The sequence below is a fragment of the Rhincodon typus genome, chromosome 1, assembly GCF_021869965.1.
Source record: "Rhincodon typus isolate 14 chromosome 1, sRhiTyp1.1, whole genome shotgun sequence".
NCBI lineage: Eukaryota > Metazoa > Chordata > Chondrichthyes > Orectolobiformes > Rhincodontidae > Rhincodon > Rhincodon typus.
In genome coordinates, this window is record NC_063332.1 from 106,604,108 (window position 1) to 106,630,804 (window position 26,697).

At 40.1% G+C, this 26,697-nt stretch overlaps 1 protein-coding gene across 1 annotated transcript in view; it reads right to left on the minus strand.

The window, feature by feature from the left end:
• ptpn13 (protein tyrosine phosphatase non-receptor type 13) overlaps positions 1 to 26,697 on the minus strand; it is a 190,343-nt gene that overhangs the window by 35,611 nt on the left and 128,035 nt on the right. Inside the window, exons 25-31 of the mRNA XM_048604393.1 lie at positions 25,138 to 25,296; positions 22,908 to 23,079; positions 19,120 to 19,330; positions 15,788 to 15,879; positions 7,959 to 8,020; positions 7,307 to 7,462; positions 2,676 to 2,850 (exon numbers count right to left, since the gene is read on the minus strand). Coding sequence (XP_048460350.1) covers positions 2,676 to 2,850; positions 7,307 to 7,462; positions 7,959 to 8,020; positions 15,788 to 15,879; positions 19,120 to 19,330; positions 22,908 to 23,079; positions 25,138 to 25,296 — 1,027 coding nt within the window. The remainder of the gene's footprint in view (positions 1 to 2,675; positions 2,851 to 7,306; positions 7,463 to 7,958; positions 8,021 to 15,787; positions 15,880 to 19,119; positions 19,331 to 22,907; positions 23,080 to 25,137; positions 25,297 to 26,697) is intronic.

Genomic DNA, 26,697 nt, shown 5'->3' on the forward strand with positions numbered 1-26,697 from the left:
AAACAGGTAAGCAATGGGAAACCTCCTGTTTTGTGGGCTGCTCATGCTCAATTTCATTCATATTCTGTTTTCGCTGTTGATTGACGGATAAATGAATTTGCCATAGTCCCTGAGGATCGTAGGGCTGCTCTTTCATCACAGAAATACAAGATTGCGAAGGCAGGACCTTCATGGCAACCTCAGCCAGTTATGTTTCTGCTATAGTTTCCAACTTTGCCATTCCAAACAGCAAACTATAGTAGCAAATTTGAATCCACATGCAAAAGCACGAGTCTCCCAGGGTAAATATCGATCAGATTAAACAAATATTCATAATTAGTCCAGTAGTCTAGATTTATGATTCAGGAATTCAGCATTCCATGGCAATCCATTGAGAACTGATTTCAGATCAAAATATTAGGGCAGGCTGTAATCCAAATGAAATCCAAATTGAAGTGAATGGAGGAAACCATTCTGGACCTGAATCCTCTTTCAGTCCATTCTCATACAATTGGAATGCCAAGCAATTGCAAATGAATTGGTAACCAAAACAATGGCTGCAACATTACTTTCATTAACCACAAAAACAATGACATGGCACAATTTTAAGTTCAAAATCCTAAAGCATCACTTAGTGATCATTTTAATTCAAAGTAAACAGATTAGAACTGTGAGAAAAATAAATGACTGCCCCTCAACCGCAAGAGGTTACCCGGAGTGTCTTTTGGTGTTGAGCTTATTGGATTACAAAAAAACATTTATTGACTTCCTGTTGAACAACATCACTTAAAGACTTTGGAACTTCAGCTTCTTGCTGAGAGACATCTACAATAAGTATATGGTAGAAAAGAAAAGAGGTTTAGTCGAGATTGGGGTGAAATAATACTGCGGTATGCAGCTATTTTATTTTGGTTCTGCTGCCATTAAACCAAACTGTTCATATCACAGCTAAAACAGCTGCACACTTCGTGTAAACTATGTTATTCAGTGCTGCTATCTTCTTCACTTCTCTTCATCATTCTCACAGCACCTTTGCCGCATAGCCTGAGGTGTCTGTTTGATCCATTGTGCCAGGTTATAAAGGCAAGAGAAATATTTCTTTGTAGCTCACAAATTGGTGGTAACCACTAATTCATGAAATTCCAGATAAGAGGGAGTAGCATACATACTAAGTAAAAGGTAAAGTCACCACAGTCCTACCAGACTGCAGGGCTGCTTTCTCATTAGAGAGAGATGACTGGTGGTGGTTTAATGTGATCAGATCTCAGACAAGGGAAGAGTTTGAGAAGGAGAATCCTTCATATTAACCTCAGTCAGTGTGGGAATCGAACCCGTGCTGTTGGCATCACTTGCATCATGAACCAGTCATCCAACCAACTGAGCTAACCGACACTCCTCACACTGAGTTCATACTGAAACACAGGTTAGAAAAATGGGAATGTCTTTCTCTGCCATTATGTAATCTCAAAGTTGCTACAGATATGAGGGCTTTAAGATTGTTATGCTTTGGGAGTGTGCCTTCAAAATAAAATGAAGGAGGGGGTTCACTTGATTGTTCCTGTAGCCTGCCTCACAATGGATCTGGGAGATGTAGCTGTTAAACATGAAAGGAAAATCCAGACTGTTTGCTGGAAAGTTGTTGCAAGGAGTTCACGCTTGAATACAATGGCAACAACATCTGTATTTACAGTGGTCAGACTGCTAGTCTCCAAAGTTGTAGAAGGGTGCTGAAAATTGTAAACAGCTATTCTTTAAACAGCTAATTTCATTCGAAGATAATAGACAGTAGAGATTTCAAGGATAACTAATTAATGTTTCTAACTGGATTCAAAGGACCATGTGATTCATGTTGCAACGTAGATAGGATTAAGAAGAGAAGGATTTCTAAGATATCCCTGAAACTCTCAGACACAGGCAGTCGGTGAGGATCTTGGAGAGAGGGAGCAGTAAGTGGTTGAAACTCTCTATGGACCGCCATTAAAAAATGTAGGTGGGGGTTTGGGCTTGGAATGATAAAATCAAATCCATGGGATGTAAAATGAAGCTGGAAGATTAGCCGAGCTTGTGGATAAACCCTTGCAAAGGAAGACAGTTCAGGAGTTAATAGTAACCAAGTTGGGAAAGAAACAGTAGTAAACCTTGGGGAGCTATGAACAACTTTGGACTTGATCTAGGAAAACTGACTGATCAAAGGACAGTGTAAAGTACACTTGTCAAACTAGCTTGTCAGTTGTGTTAGAAGTAACAGGGAACGTTCTGTTCTATTGTTTAACGTATATGTTATCCAAAATAATGGACAGTCACATTGCTTTTAGTCTGGTGGTTGCAATTGGTCTTAAAATATGAAATCTTGTTACATAATTCTTTCATCTATCAACTGACAGTTTGATGTTTTTTAATGTTAACAGTTTCTAATTGTGTGTTCTGTTGTTTAACTGATTAGGCATTTATAGCATCTTGTTATATTTAGATAAATTGAAAGAAATAAATTACAATCGCTGACGTTCACTGTGGCACACAACACAAAAATCAGCCATTTGATTGGTTTGCTTATTGGATTCTTAAATATTAGATACATATTAGTCAATTGGTCCAATCAGTTAGCAGTCACTTACAACATGCTCTTGGAGATAATGCACAGATTAGATTTAAAGAATTGCATAAATTGAACTCAATAACATTCAGTTTTTTCATACCTGCACAATGCTGCACTTTGGAGAAAGAACCTATAGCTTCAGCATCCTTATTTGTATCTCTCATTTCGCTGGAGGATTTAGCTCTGGAGACAGTTAAATTCACTAATCCTTTGGCTTTGCGGATTGTTGTCACTGCTTTAGTGTGGGAGACTCCAACTACACATTTCCCATTTACCTATGATTTAAAATAGTAGATGATGATAGGTAAGTCACAAACAGTAAGATCTTTTGATCACTGCAAACCTTTTGCTATTTTATATGGTTACTATGTACAACAGAAGGAAACAAAGGGTGGAAAAATTGTGATGAAATAAGCACAATGGTATTATTAAAGGCTAATAGTTGGAATATGTTATCCCAGACTAAATGCATTGTAATTTTGCATATTTATTCTCCATCCTCGCTTTCTCCTTGCTAGCTGAATTGATTTCCATCTTTAAAAAATAATTTTGGTACAATTGTTTGGCCTTTATTGCAAGGGGATGACGTATAAAAGTACGGAAGTCCTGATACAGCTGCCCAGGTTATTGGGATGTGTACAATTCTGTCTAATTTTTTGAGATGATGTAAATCTTTTTAATTAACCAGTTCAGACATGTTATAATCCATGTCTGCAGCAGGTGGGACTTGAACCCAGGCCTTTGATTTATGGATGGGCATACTTGCATTGCAGGCAGTACAGTGAAGATTCAGTAGTTGATTCCTGGGGACATAAGTGGTTGTATTTGAGCAGGCTGAGATTATACTTATTGAAGTTTGGAAGAATGAGTTGACTTTATAAGATTTTGATAAGTCATGACACCGTAGATGTCAAGAGAATGTTTCACCTCTTGGGGAATACAGAACTAGGGAGCAAAGTTTCAAATTAAGGGATTTTCCGTTTAAGATGGAGATGAGGAGAAATTTCTTCTCTCTGAGGGTAATCATTCATTGGCATTCCCTAATTTCAAGAGCTGAGCAGCTGGGTCAGATAAGTTTCAGGACTATAGGGGAGTCAAGGCCAGCATTTATTTCCCACTCAGAAATGGCCTTGAGAAGGACATGGTGAATGGCCTTCTTGAACTGTTTCAGTTCTTGAGGTGCGAGGACACCCATACTACTGTCAGGAAGGGAGCTCCAGGATTTTGACCCAGCAACAGTGAAGTAGCGGCAAAATAGTTTCATGTCAGGATGATATGTGGCTTGGGAGGGGAACTTGCAGGTGGTAGTGTTCCCATCCATCTGCTGTCTTTGGCCTGCTATGGTAGTGACGTGGGTTTGCAAGGCACTGTCCAGTAGGCTTGGCTAGTTACTACAGTGCATCTTGAACATGGTATGGACTATTGCCACTATACACCACTGGTGAAAGAGATGAACTTTGAAGGTGGTGGACGGAGTGCTGATCATGCAGACTGCTTTGTTCTGGATAGTGTTGAATTTCTTAAGTATTAGTAGAACCGCACTTATTCAGATAAGTGAAGAGTATTCCATCAAACTCCTGGCTGTGCATTGTGGATGGTTGACATGCACCAGGGAGACAGGAGCTCATGACTGCACAATGTTTAGCATCATTTATGACTCCTCAGATACTGAAATAGTTCACGTCCATTCACCATGCAGCAAGACCTGGACAAAATGCAGGTTGAGTCTAATAAATGGCAAGTAACATTTGTAGCATACATCCCAGGCAATGGCCATCACCCTTCGGCATTTAATGAAATGACCAATGCTGAATCACCCACAAGCAGAATCCTGGGTTTACCACTAGGAACTGGACCAATCACATGAATACTAGTGGCTACAGCAACAGGGTCAAAGACTAGGAATCCTGCAACAAATAAGGTCAGATATGGGGATGCTTGCTAATGATCGATCAACGTTCAGCATCATTCTCAGATAACAAAGTTGTCGTGTCCAAAAGCAAGGGCTGGAGAATACGAGCTTGTGTTGACAAGTGACAAGGTTTGTGCCACACAAGTGTCGGGCAATGATCATTTGCACAAGAGAGGATCAAACTATTGTCTCCTGACAGCCAACAGCATCATCATCTCTAAATAACCCAGTGTGGCGGTTATCACTGACCAGAATCTGAATCAGACTAGCCATAGAAATAATATGGCCACCAGGTCAGAGGCAGAGCAGAGACTAGGAATACTAAGAGGCAGGGAGTAACTAACCACATGACTCTCTAAAGTCTGTCCACCATCTGAAAGGCACAAGCTAGGAGTGTGATGGAATTCTCCTGGTTTATCTGGATGAGTGCAGCTCCAACAAAAGAAGCTTGACACCATGCAGGACAAAGCAGCCTGCTTGAATAGCACTACATCAACAAACATTCGCTCTCAACCAACAAATACACAGTAGCAGCAGGGTGTAATGCTACAAGGTGTACAAAGTGCAGTAATTCATCAATAATCTATTGACAATTCCATCCAAGACCACAAATGTTATCATCCAGAAAGGCAAGAGCAGCAGAGGCAAGGCAAGATACCATCTGCAAATTCCCCTCCAACCCCCACATGACTTGGAAACATATTGGTATTCCTTCACTCTTATTGGGTCAAGATCAGGGAACTCCCTAACAGAAGTAGGTGTCACTACACTAAATGGATTGCAGTGGTTCAAGAAGGCTGCTCATCACACTTTCTCATGGTCAGTTAGGGATGGTAAACAATGCTGGCCTAGTCAGCAAAGCCCAAATTGCCTGAATGAATGAATGAATAAAAGACATTCAAGAACAAAGGTTTAAAAAGCAAAAAAAAGAGAAATATACTTTTCCGCAATATGAACAAGTGAATTGAACCAGGGTAGCGTGGGTAACAGGAGCATCTATCTCAATAACTTGCATGGAGAATAAGCCATGATTATCAATCTCAGAATTTGTACCTTATGCTTCTGTCAAGTATACTACTACAAGGAAGTAGCGTGACTTGACTCAGATCTCAATAATAAGTACATGACCTGAAAGTACAGCAACATTTGGGATGTTGTAGCAAATATAGTTTTGTTCAATTCAAGTATAGAGAAGAGAAAAAAAACTACATAATGAGGTGAAGATGGACCTTTCCTTGATTGAAAGAAAGTTGGCAATAGAACCATAAATCAGCAAAAGAAAATAACTGAACTAGAGGTGAACAGTATACTCCAGCCAAAGGAAACTCCATCAAAATCCAGATTCCATGGATAAGTAAACCAAATTTGATTAAACTTTACATTAAAACCAATTATTAAGCAGCCACCCAAGGAATTCACATATCCACTTTTTTAAAGATAGACTGTCACCAAGTAAAAACCACTGCATTTTAGTTAGCTCATCTTTCTGTTCCGCCAGTATCAGGAGCAACATCAAAACTCAATGTACATCCAACCAATGTGAATGGGTCCCATCAGCCTTCCTGTCGGAGAAAACTGGAGCACCCGGCAGAAACCCACACAGATACAGGAAGAACATGCAAACTCCACACAGACAGTTGCACGAGGCTGGAATCATGCTCATGTCCCTGGCGCTGTGAGGCAGCAGTGCTAACCCCCGTGCCACCCTTCATCTTATTTTAGGATAGTAAAAATAATAAAGGAAGGCGGAGTAGATAGTGAAGATCTATTTTCACATAAATAAAACTAAAAGCTTAGTTACATTTAAGGTATAAAATGTCACCAGGATTTAACGGCTTACTTTCAGGATCCTGAAGGTAGAAAACAGCAGAATGTCTGACTATAATTTTCCAAAATTCTGCAGACAGGAGTTTTGTACCAGAGAACTGGAGAGTAGCAAGTTTGAAAGTCCTCTTTTTCGAAAAAAAAACAATGAGCCAAACATTATAGCTAGATAGTCTTCATTCATTGTGAAGCTAATGTAGTGTCTAACATGAGAAATAAATACTTGCAGAAATATGTATAGCAATGCCCGATTGTCCCGATTTGCAATGAGGTGCCCAGTACCATACGCATTGTGGCCCATTAAATTTTTGTGCAAGTTCAACATTAGCTACTTGCTTTTATGTTCTATTGAATTCTTGGTTTTGTACCTAAGGTAATAAAATTTCGGAACAAGCAACTAATACTGATCTTGTAAAATCTATTTTGTTGCATTTGAAACATTACGTGCAGTTTAGGCATTCTCCAGAAGGGTAGACCTTAAAAACAACAGAAAAAGCTGCAGTTCAGATTCACCGAGATATTACCAGAGACTGGTGCATTAAATGGTTATGATTATGAAGACAGACTCCAGAAGTTGGGACTTCTTTTTGAAGCCAAAGATTAACAACTCAGTTGTTACACGTATACAAAATTATGGAAGATTACATTGTGATAAACAGTTAATTTGTTTTGTCTTGTTATTGACTCATGAACCAGTGGAAAAACTATTATTTAGCTAAATAATTTAAACAATTATGAGAATTGCAAAAATGGAAGTTATAAATTTAAAAGCTTTAGACAAAAGTTGTCAAAATGCTTAATTTTTTTACAAATAAGTTTTCCTGAAACAAAGTACATAGTTGATTTACAAAGAAACTGATGGATGCTTGAAATCGCAAAGTATTATACATAGAGAAAAGCAGGACAGTGCATTTGTCTTTGTGAAGAAAAACAGGCCAGATGGTGGCCATTATTTTTGCACTGTAATCCTTCATAATTCGATGCATGTAACTTGCCTGAAGTAATTGGTCACCAGCTTGCAGCCTTCCATCCACAGCAGCTGCACCACCAGGATGAACACTCTTTACAAAAGTACCACTTTCACCACCTATTAAGGAGAACCCTAATCTTCCTGTGATAGGCTTCTGTAGCTCAAAGTGCATCACATTATTCTACGGAGAGAGAGAAATAATGGCACTGAATTTCCCTATGCAACCATGACTGCAATTTAAAATAATTAACTGAATACGAAAACTTTACAACATCTCTGAGAAACATGACAAGATTCTACAAAATTGCAGCTCTTTCGTTTCCGTTTTTTGAGTTTTGATGTCCTCCCAACACTGGTGATGATGCAAATCAATTTCTCAGAGATCAGAGGTTGCAAGCACAAAAAGTGTCCAAAATTCTTATTTTGTCTTCGCTATATTTTAAGAAACATATATCATGCAATCTCATGTCAAAGTACTGTCCTTTGTTTCGACTGAGTATAATATTCACAAGGAACTAGATGGTCCACAGCAAATTATGTGTTTTAAAAAAGACTTTAATTTATTGTCAAAAGATATTTTGTTGGTCAAACATATGCAAATAATTTGGACTTCAAACTTAATTACTGCAGAAATGATTTCTCCCATTAATGTACATAGTGATAAAATATAATCTTACCTCTGGTACCTTTACAGAAGATGCTTGATCACATTCACTTTGTCCGTTTCCATACACATCTCCTGCAGACAGAAAGTGATACTTGGAAACTAAACTGATATGTATGATGCTTGCAACTATTTAAAACAAATTCAAATCACCAGTAAAATTGTATTTGATTAATTATAATCATCTGGGCAAATCTATTCTTTGGATTTAGCTTCTGTTGATCTGAAATTTGAGTCTGAATAAGAACTAGATAAAAAAAATACTGATAACCTCCTTGCCTTTGACTTAATCTTCAGAAACTCACCTTCATTCAAGACACCACTACTAGCATTTTCTCTTGTATCATGTTCAGCTCTGCTATTATCCTAGGGAATTTAAAATTCTTGTCTTAATGTAAATACTCCTCCATGTATCACAGAAGGTAGACAGTGAGGATAAAGGAACAAAAACAGAAGTTGCTAGAAAGCTCAGCAGGTCACACCTGGTGACAACTTACCCAAAACGTTAACTCTGATTTTTTTCTTCACAGATGCTGCCAGACCTGCTGAGCTTTTCCAGCAACTTCTGTTTCTGTTCCTGATTTACAGCATCCACAGTTCTTTTGATTTTTGAGGATAAAGGGGTCTTTTTCAAGATGGCAGCTGATGACCAATGGGGTTCTGCAGGGGTCGGTGTTGGTCACTTTATACATTAACAATCTAGACGAAGATACTGGGGGAATTATTGTTAAGTTTACAGATGATACAAAGATAGGTGGAGGGACAAGTAGTATTCAGAAAGCAGGAAGGTTACAGAAGGACTTGGGCAGGCTAGGAAAGTGGGCAAAGGTGTGGCAGAAGGAATACAATGTGGGAGATCAGACTCCTACTCTTCTGCTTCTATGTGCCTTCTCTGCCTCTACCACAATCTGCTTGACAACAAATCAGCACTTTCATCTCATACAGTATAAAATACTGTTCCCTTTATATTGGTAGTCTTGTGAATTTCCTGAGGAGTACAAAACGAAAATCTTTGTTTTGGGAGAGGTGATTGTGTGGATAATGTCACCAGACTATTAAATCAAAACCCCAGTTTAAAGTTCTGGGGACACGGGTCTGAATACTGCCATGATGGTGAAATTTGAATTCAATAAAATCTCCAATTCAAAGCTAATCTAGTTGCGGCCATGTATCTATTCTCGATTTTTGGGAAAAACCCATCTGGGTCACTAATTTCCTCAGGAACGTAGGGTCAGGAGTAGAATATCAGCCCTTCCAGCCTTGATCTTACAGAATGGCAGAGCAGGCTCGTCTGTGGCCTGACTCCATATGCCTGCCTTGGGCCCATATCCCTGGGTACCTTGCTAAATAAATTTAAATCTGAGATGAATTTTTAACAATTGAATTAGTATCAGCGGCCGTTTGAGGAAGAGAATTCCAAACCTTCACTACTCTTCGTGTGTAAAAATGTTTTCTAACATCTCCCCTGAATGGCTTGGTCCTAAAATCATCAACCAGTGTAAATAGTTTATCTTTATCTACCCTGTCTTTCCTTGTTAATATCCAGAAGATCACTACTTAACCTTTCAAATTCTAGGCGAATAAAGGTCTAATCTCAGCTCATAATGCAACCCCTGAAGCCCAGGTATCATCCTTGTAAATCTGCATTGAACTCCCTTGGCCACCCAAGTTGTTAGGATTGTTAAGAAGGCATTTGGTGTGTTGGCTTTCATTGGCAGGGGGATTGAGTTTAAGAGCCGCGAGGTTATGCTGCAGGTCTATAAAACCCTGGTTAGACCACACTTGGAATATTGAGTTCAGTTCTGGTCACCTCATTACAGGAAGGATGTGAAAGTTTTAGAGAAATTTTAGTTTTGGCTGCACACTCTATCCTGTCCTTCAGCATCCTTATATTACTCATATAGGGAAGGAAATTTGCCATTCTTATCTGGTCTGGCTTACTTGTGACCCCACATCCACAGCAATGTGGTTGACTCTTAATTGCCCTCATAGATGGCCTCAACAGCCAATCAGTTCAACGGCAACTAGGGATGGGCATTAAATGCAAACCTTGCCAGCACAAGCCCACATCACATTAAAAAAAAAACTAAGAAATCCTTGTAATGTATGTGGCAAGAGGAAATTTTTCTGAAAGTACTTGTCTTCCTGTACCTGTAAAGGACAAGCACTCACATATTTCTCTTTGTGCTTGCAATATCATGCAAGTCTTTGCTACCCAACTAAACATTATTCTCCAAGTATCCTGGTTTTACCAGCATTAACACGCATTGAATTGAATTGATAAATCACTCAAAATGCAACCCATAGCGTGAGTAAGAAGTTGTAATTTTGAGGGGGGGGGGGGTGGTGCCTGGTGTAGTGATATTCTGTGCTTTCACCTCCTGCACTCAGCCTCAACTTGATTAAAGGATAGCATATTTAAGTCAGAAGTTTGCAGTAAAGTGGAGGTGAGGATTATCAGATCAGCTATCATCGTATTGAACGTGGAGCAGACTCAATGGGCTGAATGGCCTACTTCCATTCCTATGTCTTACGGACACTGCAGAGCTGAAGCATATAATCTACATCAACAATTTAATGCAGTAATTCTTTATGCTATCTTTTTGGATGTTAAACCAATATCCTGTGTAAATGCATGAGTTGATGAAAAGGGGCTGAAAGCACTATTTGAAAAGAAGCAAGGGGTTTAGAGCATAGAACATAGAACAGTACAGGGCCTTCGGCCCACGATGTTGTGCCAAACTTTTACCCTAATCCTAAAGTCTATCTAATCTCCACCCCTACCTTATACTATCATCCATATGCCTGTCTAATAGCCGTGTAAATGCCCCTAATGAGGCCGACTCCACTACCCTGTCTGGCAATGCATTCCACACTCCTACCACTCTCTGAGTAAAGAACCTACCTCTGACGTCTCCCCTGTATCTACCTCCACTCACTTTAAAACTATGCCCCCTCGTAATAGCTACCTCCACCCTAGGAAAAAGTCTCTGGCTGTCTACTCTATCTATACCTCTGATCATTTTGTACACCTCTATCAAGTCACCTCTCATCCTTCATCATTCTAAAGAGAAAAGCCCTAGCTCTCTCAACGTTTCCTCGTAAGACCTTCCCTCCATTCCAGGCAACATCCCCGTAAATCTCCTCTGCACCTTTTCCAACGCTTCCACATCTTTCCTGTAATGAGGCGACCAGAACTGGACACAATACTCCAGATGTGGCCGAACTAGCTGGAGCATAACTTCACGGCCCTTGAACTCGATCCCACTATTAATGAAAGCTAACACACCATACGCCTTCTTAACAACTCTATCCACCTGGGTGGCAGCTTTCAGGGAACTGTGAACATGAACCCCAAGATCCCTCTGCTCCTCCACGCTGCCAAGAATCTTTCCGTTAAGCCTGTATTCTGCTTTCAAGATTGTCCTTCCAAAATGAATCACCTCACACTTTTCAGGGTTAAACTCCATCTGCCACTTCTCAGTCCAGCTCTGCATCCTATCAATGTCCCTTTGTAACCTAGAACAGCCCTCTGCACTGTCCACAATGCGACCCACCTTCGTATCATCCGCGAACTTACTAATCCACCCTTCCACTCCTTCATCCAAATCATTTACAAAAATCACAAATAGAAGAGGACCCAGAACAGATCCTTGTGGTACACCACTCGTAACAGAGCATCATGTTGAATATTTTCCGTCCACGACCACCCTTTGTCTTCTAAGGGTCAGCAAATTCTGAATCCAATCTGCCACGTTTTCCCCTATTCCATGACTCCTTACCTTCTGCAAGAACCTACCATGGGGAACCTTATCAAATGCCTTACTTAAAGCCATGTATAACACGTCCACTGCTCTACCTTCATCCACATGTTTGGTCACTTCTTCAAAGAATTCAATAAGGTTTGTGAGGCATGATCTACCCTTCACAAATCCATGCTGACTATCATGAATCAAACAATGCCTATCCAAGTGATCATAAATCCTATCTCTCAGAGCCCTTTCCAATAATTTGCCACCACTGACATAAGACTAACTGGCCTGTAATTTCCAGGGTTATCCTTATTCCCTTTTTTGAACAAGGGAATGACGTTTGCCTCTCTCCAATCTTCCGGCACTATACCCGTGGACAGTGAGGACGAAAAGATCATTGCCAAAGGCCCTATGATCTCTTCCCTTGATTCCCATAGAATCCTTGGATAAATCCCATCAGGCCCGGGGGACTTATCTATCTTCAACTTTCTCAAAATTCCTAGTACATCTTCCTTACGAACATCGACCTCCTCTAGCTGACCAGCCTGTTTCACACTGTCCTCTACTACAACTGGGTCCCTCTCAGTTGTGAATACCGAAGAAAAGTATTCATTAAGGACCTCTCCTATCTCTTTAGGCTCCGTGCACAAATTCCCTTTACAATCCTTGATTGGCCCTACCCTTTCTCTGGTCATTCTCTTATTCCTCACATACGTGTAAAAAGCCTTGGCGTTTTCCTTGATCCTATCTGCCAAGGTTTTCTCATGCCCCCTTATAGCTCTCCTAAGCTCTTTCTTCAGCTCCTTCCTGGTTAACCTGTATCCTTCTGCAGCCTTTTCCGTTCCTTGTTTCCTAAACCTTACATAAGCATCCTTCTTCGTCTTAACCAGACGTTCGACCTCTCTTGAGAACCAAGGCTCCCTCACTTGACTGCATCTTCCCTGCCTGCTAGGGACAAACATATCGAGCACACGCAGTATGCATTCCTTAAACAATCTCCACATTTCAATAGTGTTCTTCCCTGACAGCATCTGTTCCCAATTTATGTTACCCAGTTCTTGCCTAACAGAATTGTAATTACCCTTCCCCCAATTATAAACCTTATTGTGCGGTATGTACCTATCCTTTTCCATGACTATTGTAAAAGTAACAGAGTTATGATCGCTACTGCCAAAATGCTCTCCTACCAACAGGTCTAACACTTGGCCCAGTTCATTGCCAAGCACCAAATCCAAAGTAGCCTCTCCTCATGTTGGTCTATCTACATACTGTGTCAGGAATCCTTCCTGAATGAACTGGACAAAATCCGCTCCATGTAAACTATTACAACTAAAATGTTTCCAATCAATATTTGGAAAGTTGAAGTCACCCATGACTACAACCCTGTGACTTCTGCACCTTTCCAGTATCTGCCTCCCAATCCGCTCCTCTACTTCTCTGCAACAATTAGGCGGTGTGTAAAAAACCCCCAACAAAGTGACTGCTCCTTTCTTGTTCTGGACCTCAACCCAAACTGACTCAGTAGACATATCATTCTCGAACTGCCTTTCAGTAGCTGCTATACTAGCCCTAACTAGCAATGCCACTCCCCCGCCTCTTTTTCCACCCTCCCTATTTCTTTTAAAGCATCTAAATCCCGGAACTTCCAACAACCATTCCTGTCCTGGAGTTACCGAAGTTTCTGTAATGGCCACAACATCGTAGTTCCAAGTACCAACCCATGCTCTAAGTTTATCCGCCTTATTTCTGATACTTCTAGCATTGAAGTATACACACATCAAACCGTCTCGGTGTCCACAATTACGCTCCATTGACCGCATTTCTTTATAAACAACCTCACTCCCTGTTGTGCTCGTTGGAAGGCTGAATACCTCATCCTCTGAATTTCAAATCCAGTTCCTCACCCCCTGCCAATCTAGTTTAAACCATCCCGTATAGCTCGAGCAAACCTCCCTCCCAGGGTATTTGTGCCCTTCCGGTTCAGGTGCAACCCGTCCTTACTGTACAGGTCCCACCTTCCCCAGAATGTGCTCTAATTATCCACATAATGGAAGCCCTCCCTCCTACACCAGCCCTGTAGCCACGTGTTTAGCTGCACTCTCTCCCTATTTCTTACCTCGTTATCACGTGGCACTGTTAGTAATCCAGAGACAACTACCCTGTTTATCCTGGACTTCAGCTTCCAACCTAACTCCCTGTACTTGTTTTTCACACTCTCAGCCCTTTTTCTACCTATGTCATTGGTACCAATGTATACCATGACTGCTGGTTGCTCACCCTCCCCCTTAAGGATCTTGAAGACACGATCCGAGACATGATGGACCTTGGCACCCGGGAGGCAACATACCATCCGCTCATCTCGTTTGCGTCCACAGAACCGCCTGTCTGTACCTCTTACTATTGAATCCCCCACTACAATTGCTCTCCTATTCTCCCCCCTTCCCTTCTGTGCCACAGGGCCAGGCTCAGTGCCAGAGACCTGTCTGCTACGGCCTTCCCCTGGTAGATCGTCCCTCCCAACAGTATCCAAAATGGTATACTTATTATTGAGGGGAACAGCCACAGGGGATCCCTGCACTGTCTGCCTATTCCCTTTCCCTCTCCTGACAGTCACCCAGTTACCTTTTTTCTGTACCTTGGGTGTGACCACCTCCCTATAACTCCTCTCTATCACCCCCTCAGCCTCCCGAATGATCCGGAGTTCATCCAGCTCCAGCTCCAGTTCCCTAATGCGGTTTTGGCGGAGCTAGAGTTGGGTGCACTTCTCGCAGGTGAAGTCAAAGGGGACACCAGCAGTGACCCTTACCTCCCACATCCTGCAAGAGGAGCATGCAACTGCCCTAGCTTCCATTCCCTCTACTCTAGATTTTCAGAAGAATAAAAAAAAGTTCATCGGTTCTTCTGATGAACTGATCAAAATTCAGCTTGGAACCAACCCCACCAAAATTGTGTTACTGGCCTTGCATAACACTAATTATATGTTCAAAGATACATGCAATACATTACACGTATAGGTTTTAGGTGGGATACTATCCTCAGCAATGACATTAACCATCCAAGACACACACCCCATTCACCACCTTTAGACATTTGTTTTCTTCACTACTGGAACACCAGTGGTAGGAGTGAATGTTGTTCATAGAGTCATAGAGTCCTACAGCACGGAGACAGGCCCTTCGGCCCAAATGGGTCCATGCCAACCAAAATGTCCATCCACGCTAACCTCATTTCCCTGCACTTGGCCCATATCCATCTAAGTCTTTCCTGTCCATGTATTTCTCCAAATTCCTTTTAAATGTTGTTAATATACCTGCCTTAATCACTTCTGCAGGCAGCTCATTCATTTGCATACCACCTCTGTGTAAAAAAGTTGCCCCTCAGGTTCCCGTGTATTCTTTTCCCTCTTACTTAAACTGATGCCCTCTAGTCTTCGATTCCCCAACCCTGGGAAAAAGATTGAGTGCATTCATCTCATGATCGTACACACTTCTATAAGATTGCCCCTCAGTCTCCTAACTCTAAAGAGAAAAGACCCAGTTTGTCCAACCTCTGCCATAACTCAGCCCTTCAGTCCTGGCAACATCCTTGTAAATTTCTTTGGCACTGTTTCCGGTTTAAAAGCAGATTAAATGCAGAAACAAAGGTTCCTTCAACAACGTCTCCCAAAATGACGACTCTAGAAACCAGAAAGTTAAGGATAGCAGACACATGGGAACTGGCAATTTGCCCTCCAACCCATGCAATACCATGACTCAGAAATATATAGCTGTTCCTTCAGTGTCGCTGCGTCAAAGTCCTGCAACTTCCACCTAAATGGCATTGTGGTTGCACCTACAAATAGCCAGTAGCAGCTCAAGAAGGAGCTCACCACCACGTTCTCAAGGACAATAAACAGTAGCCTCAACATCAATACTAACAGCACACAAATGAATCTGAATTTCAAAGTAATATTACTCTTTACAAAAGTGTTGTTACCTTCCCATACTTGAAAAGTACCTTTCAGTGTGGCTTTATATTGACTAAGAGCAAATTTGAAATTTTAAAAATAAAAGATGCAAAGAAGTTTAAAGATATTTCATTCAAAACGTACCATTAACTTCAACAGATTCATTAAGCTTTATGCACTTGTCACTGCACTGAACAGAAGACTCGATTACTTTTGCAAATACAGGCTCTCCATCTCTGCAAAATTTAAAAAAAAAGCAACATCCTTAAAATTAAATGAAGCTAAGACTGGAGAAAATTATTCACAAAAGAAACATTCATCTTACTTCATGTATCATCACACTTACCTAAACTTTAATCTCACTTTTTGTTAGTGTTTAATAAAATTATATCTAACATGGCATAGCAGAAGTAGATTTACTACGTACTTGCCACAACAAATGTATAGTTCTGGGTGGTGGGACAGAGATGACGGGAGGAGCTGCGGGTGGGGAAATGAGCAATCACACAATCATTTTGGTCATTTCAGGAAAACATTCAACAGGTCATTTTTCACTCTGAGTTATTGTGCAAAAGAAATTTTGATTCAGCTGATAATGATGCATCTCTTCTGATTTTAAACTTTCTTTTGTAAAGACTTCTTTTTATTTTTGTGTTTTTCTTTTAAAAAGAAGCTGTAGACTGGAAAAACAGCTGCATTAAAACCAGTATTTAAAAGGGTGACAGTATGTTCTGAAAGCAAGAACCCTGACATCCATGTTGTGCATTGTGGAAGCAACTGGTTGGACAAAGAGTAATTGAAGCTTGAGTTGCAGATGATTTGGAGCCTACGGGTGTACAAATGCAGCTTTTACTGGCAATAGGAATATGATTGATCTATGTCCCAGTTATAGTCTAGCCTCCCAACCTGCCTTGCTACCTTTCAACTCATCTACCGTCACAACAGGTCCAAGGCAGACACCATCTCCCTGGCCCTACACTCATCCCTGGAACATCTGGATAACAAGGATACTTATGTCAGGCTCCTACTTATTGACTACAATTCCACCTTCAACGCCATAATTCCAACCAAACCAATCTGCAAACTCCAAGAATTAGGACTGTGTACCACCCTCTGCAACTGGACTCCTGACTTCCTGAACCACAGACCGCAATCAGTGATAATAGGCAATAACACCTCCTCCACGATAATCCATAACACTGGCGCCCTGCATAGCTGTGTACTCAGCCCTCTTCTATACTCCGCATATGCGTATGACTGTGTGGCTAAATTCCATCCCAACTGCATCTACAAGTTCACTGACAACACCACCAATGTAGGCCGGATCTCAAACAAAGATGAGACAGAATATAGGAAAGTGATAGAGTGCTTGGTGGCATGCTGTAAAGGACAATCTCTCCCTCAATGTTAGCAAAACAAAAGAGCTGGTCATGGGCTTCATGCAGCAAGGTGGAGGGCACGCCCCTATCTACATCAATGGTGCTGAGGTGGAGATAGTTAATAACAGTGTAGTAATGATCACCAACATCTGTCCTGGTCCACTGATGTTGATGCTACAGTCAAGAAAGCACAACAATGCATCTATTTCCTCAGAAGGCTAAGGAAATTCGGCATGCCCATAAAGACTCATACTAATTTTTATGGGTGAACCATAGAAAGCATCCTATCTGGATGCATCATGGCTTGGTATGGCAACTACTCTGCCCAGGATGGTAAAAACTACCGAAAGTTGTGAACTCAGCCCAGTTCATCATGTAATCCAACGTTCCATCCGCTGACTCTATACTTCTTGCTGCCTCAGTAAGTCAGCCATCATAATCAAAGACCCCTCCCGCCCCAGTTATAATCTCTTCCAACACCTTCTGTTGGGCAGAAGATACAAAAGCTTAAACACACATAACAACAGATTCAGGAACAGCTTCTTCCCTACTATTATTAGACTTCTGAATGGATGTCTCAAATTTTAAATTTGATGTTGATCTTGCTCTTTCTGCACCTTCACTGCAGTCGTAGCTTTGCATTCTTCAGTCTGTTCTATTACCCAAATTCACTTTGTATGGTATGATCTGACATATGACAATAATGAATCAAATCAAATCAAATAATTGACAGAGATCTTTTGCCTGCCAACAAGAATATGATTGTTTCCCAAGTAGCTGAAAAACTTGGGGCTGGGAACAAGTTGGAGAGATAGAAAGTAAGAAGTGTTCAACTCTTCCCCAGCTCACGAGTGGTCTGTCTATTCTTTGCGGTCAAAACTAACTTTAAATCTGAAGAAAACCAAGATTTATTGCAGGCAGTGATTTTTAACTGACATTTTATATGTGAACAGCTATCTTGTGTCTCTTAACCGGTGGATGCATCTGAAGAAAGACGAGTGAAGCAAAGTGCTGACCAACAGAAAAGTCGTAAGGATCAGCTCAAATACAGGGTACCTGGGAATTAAGACTTGAACTGTCTTTTCAGTTTCTCCTCTCTGTCAATGACTTATTTTTATCCTGTTTGTCTACGTATGTGTAAGGGGAAGTTTATAAAGGGGATGAGAGTTTTAATTAATACAACTGCATGCTGACAGTTTATAACTGGTTACCTGCAGCTGAAGTTTAATTACTTGTAGTAAAGAACAATTCTTGTTCAGTACCGAAACTTGGTTAATGCTTTCCATCAGCTTCAGCCTGAAAGTCAAGTAATAGGGAACTTTGCAAACTTTATGAAATCTTTGATTTTGGTGACAACTTCAGGAATTGCAGGCATCAATTTCTAGCCCCTCACCCCAGTGAATCAAAACAAATTGTAGTCTATCATTTGGAGGATAGAGACATGGGAATCACAGACAGGATGACATGGTGGCCCAGCAGTTAGCATTGCTGCCTCACAATGTCAGGGATCCAGGTTCAATTCCACCCTTGGGCAACCGTGTGAAGTTTGCGCATTCTCCCCGTGTCTATGATTCTATGGTTATGCGAGCACAGACACAAATAGTCTATTCTGTAAACCTCCTGGTCTGTAGGTATCGTGAGCTTTTGATAAAGGCAGCTGTGGCCTGCTGCAGGAGCAAAGGAGGAAGGTGACAGAGAGGAAAGGGAAAGAAGGCGGCAATGAGCAGATAAAATTTGTAGACTGATCTTAGGAGATCGAAAATAGAGAAACACTTTTGCTTCTTTTTTAGGTATAATTTGAATTACTCCCTTGACAACCAGATGTTTAACAATCACAATAGCACGGTAGAAAATGGGTGCAATAATAGACGTTACGGGAACTAATTGTTTTGTCCAATGTCATGCACTTTTTAAAAAATAGTTCAATAGAAATAAAGTAGTAATGTGCAATCATTCAAAAGAACTGCATACTACATGCTGCTAATTAGCAGAACTAAAGTAACACAAAAGAACTGTAGAACTATTGCTATATATTTTGCAATGCCATACTGTGCAACAAGAATACAAACCATACAATTTATACAGTATTTATGATACCTTGTGACTTTTAAAGTGACAATGGGGCCTGCATTTTGAAGAGTTCTCCTTGCCTCATTTGTTGTCATTCCATGTGTGCTAACACCATTAATATGATGGATAATATCCAATGGTTGCAGACTTCCTTCTTTATCAGCAGCTGAACCTGGGGTAATGCCACTTATGTAAACTGACTGGCATGCACTATCACTGCCTCCTGCCACAGATAAGCCTGTACAAAAGAGAAGCTTTATTTAGTTACAGTTTAACATTAGGAAATAAACTACTTAATCCATTTCAAATTGTAATAATCCACGTTCCACAGAACACATTTTCAACAGCGATTCATTTTTCCTGAAAACCAGAAAACATATGGTGAGTGACTGTTATCGTGCCAAAGTGGAAAATGTACAACTTTAAACTGTGCATCCCTAACTCTTTTCACTGCAATTGAAATAAAAAAAATACTCTATTGTACGCACAGTTCTTGGCATGTAATCTTTCAAACAAAGATCATGAAAACTAATTAAACTGTTTAACACCGTAAAATCCTGGATAATTTTTGGACTGGATCTTTGAATTAAATTCTGATCAATTTCAAAGCAGATACCATTAATAACTACATGCTAACGCAAACATAATTAAATATCTAAATTAAAATCTGCAGCCATTACATGGATTGAGCATATGAACCCAAACTATAGGATAAGTTGGTGTCAGGATCTCATTAAAAAGATACAGGCATGTAAGCCTTCTTCAATCGTGGTACACCTCTTACGTGGGAGCTGGCAGCAGGTAAATGGAAGAAATCCTGTGACTCTGATGTTACTGAACAGCAGCTAATGCCTTTTGAACAATAGGTACATTTGAAAGAAAAGCTTCTGGTAGAAGCACTAAAAGGGCACCCCTTAATTTTACCAATGTTCCAAGGTGCAGACATTGAACAGGAGGGGGTTCCTTCTGCCATAGGAACAGAAAATACTTCAGAAGCACATCCACTGCCAGCGGAATGAAATCACATAGGAGATGAATGTTAAATATTTAGCTCAAAGGACATGGGTGAAATATTACAAAAAAGTTCAATAACCTCATCAGAATGGTCAAGGATAAGAATATTGCTTTTATTCTTTGCTGACAGGTCCAACGTCTATACTAATACTACTTACGCTCTCCAATCTCCTTTATATTTCTGCAATTCACACATCATATTCCCACACACCATAACTACCTTCTCACATTTGCCAGTTGTTTAAATTCATTTGTTTTTAAAATTCCTGCCATCAGCACAAATAAAAGCAAAATACACACACATTTATATTTGCTGTGAAGTGAATGAAATTTGGAAGGTTGGACAGAAGCAAGATAACCAGAGGCAATAGTAAAAACAATGGTAATAAAGAATGTGAAAACGTTGGTGTGAGGGATTGGAGAGATTATTTGGATGAAACACTCTTATGAGGCACTGGCAATTGACACTGCACCTACTCTTCATGTTGTTCAGGTGGCAGAAGCGTTGTTTCACCATGAGGACAAAGTTAAGTAGCATGCATTACAGGATTTCAAATCTGGATACCCTCTGAGCACTGTACTGTAAAGCCTGCCCAAATGGCCAGACAGCAGCGAGTTCCTGCTGAGGTCACTGACTGCAGTGTCGAAGGAGCCTGGGCATAAAATATAAGGCTCCTGGTCACAGGGTATTCTGTCTGTGATTTGGTGCAAGGTTGGACTTAATCTTGTAGGAGGGGACACAGCTCGGCGATAAGTTTCTTTGGTAAAGTGGGGGTGACTTAGATGTCGCCCAAAATGATCAGCCAAAAATGTTCCTTAAAGACCTGTGATGGATTTAACCTCCTATGCAGTGTTCTTCTTCCCCCCTCACTCTTGACCCAGCTGCTCCTTCCTTTTCCTGCCTATCTTGCCACTTTCCCTCATTCCCCAACCCTAAACGCAGCCCTACTGAGCTGCCCATGCTTGTGGTACAGCTGATGTGAAAGTTGCAAAATAGCACAGTATCAGCAAAACCTACTTCTCACAGTCAGAATTAATTCAGGAATCTGGCTAAAACTTACAAGAGTTTAACCAGCAGCTGATATGGACAAAATGAATTGTAAATAATGAATGAACCCCTTAAAACAATACAGGTAAGGGGTCTTTTCTGCACACAAGGGCATGAGTCATTGAGTGAGATTAGCACATAATGAGGCACTTTTTGAGATAGTCTACATCACAGCGTAACAAATTGGCAAGTGTACTGGGTGTCTATGGAGGAGCCTGATCCTGAAAACACACTAGGAGACTTTCACCTGCCATGTTACATACTTAGGTGCCTGTTTAGCATCTAAAAGGGTGTTCAGTGTCATAAATTCCTCTAGGCTCTCATTATTCACCAACTTTGCAATATCCTCAAATTACTCTAATTGTGTCAGACACAGCTCAGTTGGTAGCACTCTTGCCTCCGTGTCACAGAGTTTCAGGTTTCACTCCAGGACCTGAGCACATGAATATCAATGTCAACACCTAGTGCCCTAAACTAGGAAACACTGTGGCACGAGTAGTGTTGTCTTTCAGAAGATAAACGAACACCCTGTCTGCCCTCTCATACGGACATAAATCAATATCTGAAGATGACTTTAAGACATAAAAGTAGAAATAGGCTATTCAGCCCATCAAGTCTGTTCCACCATTCAAAGAAATCATGGCTGATCTGATTATTCTCAGTTCCACCTTCCTGCCTTTCCCTATAATCCTGGCCATCTCAGCCTTGAATGTACTTAGCAATCCAGCCTTGACAGTCCTCTGTGGTAAAGAATTCCACAGATTTACTGTCCCCTGAGAAGAGGAGCAGGACAGTTTTGCGTGGTGCCCTGACCAATATTTATCTCCCCAACCCCAAAAAACACCCACAAAAACAGATTACCTGGTCATTATCACATTGTAGTCTGTGGGAGCTGGTTATACACAATGACTGCTCTGTTTCCTACACTCCTCCAGTGACTGGATTTCAAATGCACTTCATTGAGATGTCTCAAAGAATTTCCCAGACAAGTCATGAAGTGGAAATGAATTCAAATCTTTCTTTCTGAATTAAATTAACATACTGAGTTTATAGTTTCCCGATTCTGATTTACCAAACTTTTTGCATATAGACACCATATGGGCCTCTCTGCATTTAATGGGAAAAATCAAAGGCATGCCAAAACTCTTGCCTATTTTCTTGATTCTTAGCAATGTACCAAATAGAAACTGATGTTTTAATTTGTAATTTTTCCCAGGTTTATTTTTCTCCACTAAATTCACTTGTCTGATACAAAAGGCAACTAAAAAACTCTCAAAAATGTAAGCTTTAAACTTGGGAAGCAAACCTGATTTCACCAATTCATAAATACACACAAAAATATAGTTTTTGATTTGGTTCTAACATTAGTTCCAAGACAATTGTAACAGGAGACCCTGTAAGAAAGTTATAGTTCCTAGTCCCTCATTTTATCTAAATAAAACCATTTTAGTCACTTCATTGTGATCATTTTAACATTTAGTAAATTTTAAAAAATTGTTTAATCCACATTACTCATGCATAGACAGCCAGATTAGTAGTGCTAATCTAAATTACAAAAATCTTATGAGATGTTAACTGCACACATTCCCTATTATAGGCTTATTTCAAGTTATAAAGTATACTGAGACAGACAGAAAGGAGAAAAGTCCCAAAAACATGACAGTATTTCAAATTTTAAAAAAACAGTTACATTATACACTGTTCAAACCATTATTATAAACATAACAAGCTGAACTATTTCAAAAAGATTTACCTAGTTCTTGCTTGTGGCACATCATTGTGATATCTGGAAGTGAATGTGGCTTTATTGGAAACTCTGGTATTTCCAGAACCCGTCCAATTACTAGAGTAACTGTGTCTGGGATAGATCGAAGAAAATCCACTGCTTCTGCATGGCTCATACTGGTGATGTCAACACCATTCACCTATGATAAGCAGTGGCAAAAGAACTAAAGCTGTTATCACGTTAGACACATCTTCCAAATAAATGAGTCATCCAAATCTACACCCAGTTGCATGCTTACTGTATCTCTGCCTATGCCTGGACTTGTTTTGTCTAAAATGCTTTGCTCATATGAAGTCAACGTTGTGATCTGATTTTATTCAGCTGAGAATGAAGCAATGTATCTGATAATTATTACCCTGTAATTGCAGAGGTACTTTACATTATCAGTACATCAAAAAGATCTGTAAAAATTCTATTAATGTTGTTTATAAAATATATTGTTGCATTTTAAAAGGACCACCAGTACAGTTTTGCTTTAGCAAAACAGTTTAAGCTATACATCATTCCAGATAGGATTGCCAAGAATTAGGAAAGTTGTAATTTATATTTTGACCACATATAGAAATGATGCTATATGCAGGATGGAAGATTTGGAAATTGGGCGTTTCTTCTTTTTCATTCATTACTGAATTACTTAAAAACAAACAACACGGACGTGTGCCATAACATAGCAACACTAGTTCAGACACTATGCCGCAGATGACAGCATAGCTGGGACAAGATACAATAATTAAATAAATGTCTCAATAGTTTTCTAAAGAAAGCAATTGTAGAACCTGTTTAAATACATGTTTTAAGATTGAAACCTTGCAGCAGTCACTTAACATTTAGGTATTGAGACTCTATTTTTCCAGACGGTCATAAATAATTACAGGTTTCTGGGTTTGAGGTGCATGGGGCAGCAGGCAGATTTGCCTATGAATGTCCCCAAAAAGCTCAGTAACATTCAAGCATGGAAGTGACCAACGAGAGAAAAGGCACGGTTCTATGTGGATGAGACAGAATCTGAGAGGAGCTGCTCCTCTAATCACAGACTATTTATGCCAGCAAATACAGGAGGGAAACAGCTTGGGACTGGAAGAGCAGCGTGCAGTAGGAGCAGTATGTCAGGCTGAAGAGCCAAAAGCAGGCAGGGTGGACGGGGAGGCCCCACAAAATGTGAGGAGAAACACAGAAATTGCAAAGCAGAGAAAGAGAGTTGAGGGCCCTCTCTGAAGTGGGGAGAGAACAGTTTGGAACCTGTCAACAAACAAATACCCCCATAACTAGGAGCAAGGAATACTTGAAGTCACTGAAGTCAGGATTTCCTTGTAAATGAACATGGTGTTTCTAACCTAAGGCTGCAAAGGTTCAACAGCTACTGTGTTGGAGAAGTGGAGTTGATGCTATTACGATGAACACTGTATTGGAAAATTTAATAATGAAGCTTTGATTTGCATACATGTAGTATCACATCTCTTTTTTATTACATACTATATATTACTTAAAATGCAGTTACTGTGTTAGAGACAAACATGGCACCATTTTGCATATACTAACATTCCAAACAGGAATGAGGGACTTAGATTTTTATAGCTCTCTTTATGACTTTAGGACACATTCCAAAGTGCTTTTCATTCAGTTTCATTTCTGAGCTATTTCAACAGTAGCAGTAGATTAGCTTCTCACTTTTCTTTATACTTGTCAGTATTAAATTTCAGCTACTTGTTCTATCCAACCATATAGTTTCTCTCTCTCATTCTTTAATTCCCCAAGTTTCCTGCACTGATTCCATGTTCTTTCCCTTTGGCATTACCTGGAATTATTTTTGCTGATTTGCATTCAGTTTCTCATTCCAAATCAATTAACAACAGGCATGATCTTGTTACAGGGCCTCAGGTCCTCAAATTCAACGTGTTTCTACAATGAAATAACTTTTCTCAAGTCTTCCCTTTTCACTTCTTGCTAATTCCATGATTACAGTTTTGATTTCAACAAGCCTTCTCGAAGTCAAGGTTCATCAGGTCATACTTTGATGAAAGGACATGGACTTGCAATGTTTACTGTTTTTCTCCCTCCACAGGTGCTTCCTGACTTGCTGAATAGTTCCAGCACTATCTGTTTTTATTCCAGGTTTCCAGCATTCACAGTACTTTGTTTTTGACTTATTATTTTAATACAAGTTTAGAAGAGCTATGTTTGTTCTGATCAGGCTTACCATTATCAATCTGTCACCAGGTCTTAGCCTTCCGTCACTTTTTGCAGGGTCCTGAATAATGTCATGTATGTAGCTACCAAAGTTAGCATCCCCTTTTGTCACAGTGAATCCCAGACTCCCCTTTTCTGATTTCTTCAAAGTAACATGCAATTCCATTTCCTATTGCAAAGGGAATATTGATTACGTTAGATTACACAGCAGGTATTAACACAAAAAAATCTACCTGTGCATTACATGAAATCATTCTCACTAAGCTACCTCACATCAGTTTAACTTCTGTGGGGAAATATGTAGAGACAATTATTTGAGATAGAATAGTTACATGGCAAAAAGGTACATTGATTACAAAGATTTAGCATGGATTTCTAAAGGGGAAATTATGTTTGACTAACTTGAAGATTTTGAAGACGTAGCTAAAAGGTTTGAAGAAAGTAACACTGTTGGTATACATGGACTTTCAGAAGGCATTTGATATGGTGCCACTCAACAGACCTGTGAGGGAAGTTCTAGGCCATGGAATAAAAGGGGCAGTAGCAACATGGATACAAAATTGATTGAGTGATAGAAAACAGAAAACAATAGTAAATCAATACTTTTTCAGACAGGAGAAAGGTCTGTAGTTGAACACCCAGGAGTCATATTAGACACTTGCTTTCCTTGATATATGTTAATGACCTAAATCTTGGTGTGCAGGGGTAATTTAAAAGGTTGCAGATGACACAAAACTTGGAAGTACTGCAAACTGTGAGGAGGATAGTACAGAAATCCAGAAGGACATTCACAATTTGGTACAGCAGGCAGATGGGTGGCAGATGAATTTCAATGTCGGGAAGTATGAGGTGATGCATTGTGGTAGTAAGAACATTAAAACACCACATAAAATAGATGGTTCAATTCTAAAGTGGGGGTGGCAGTGGGTACAGGAGCAGAAGGACCTGGGTGCATACTTGCGTAGGGGAATAGAGTCCAAGAGCAAAGGCGTAATAAGACCCTTGTTAGACCTCAGTTGGAGTATTGTGTACCATTATAGGAAGATATGAACACATTGGAGAGAGTGGACAAGTGGCTTACAAGAATGATTCCAGGAATGAAGAACTTCGGTTACAAAGACAGATTGAAGAAGTTGGAACAATCCTCCAAGGAAAGGAGGTGGTCAACAGGAGATCTGATAGAGGTTTTCAAAATCATGATTGGGCTGGATACAGTAGGTAGGGAGAATGTATTCTGTTCATAAAAGGAACAAGAACGACATGACAGATTTAGAGTGGTCTGCAAAAGAAGCAAGAATGAAGTGAGGAAAAAAAACTCTCTCATTCAGTGAGTAATTAGGGTATGAAACGTACTGCTTGCAAGTGTGAAGAAGACAGCTTCAATTGAGGGATTCAAGACAGCATTAAATGATTATTGGGATAAAAATAAAGTGCAAGAGTGTGGGGCATGATACTGACTAATTAAATTTTAAAGTGCAAGGCATTTTCATTGTTTCTTCAAAGTCAGAAGTCACACGACATATAATACAACAGTTTTATTTAAAATCAAGATTTCGGAGCACTGCTCCAT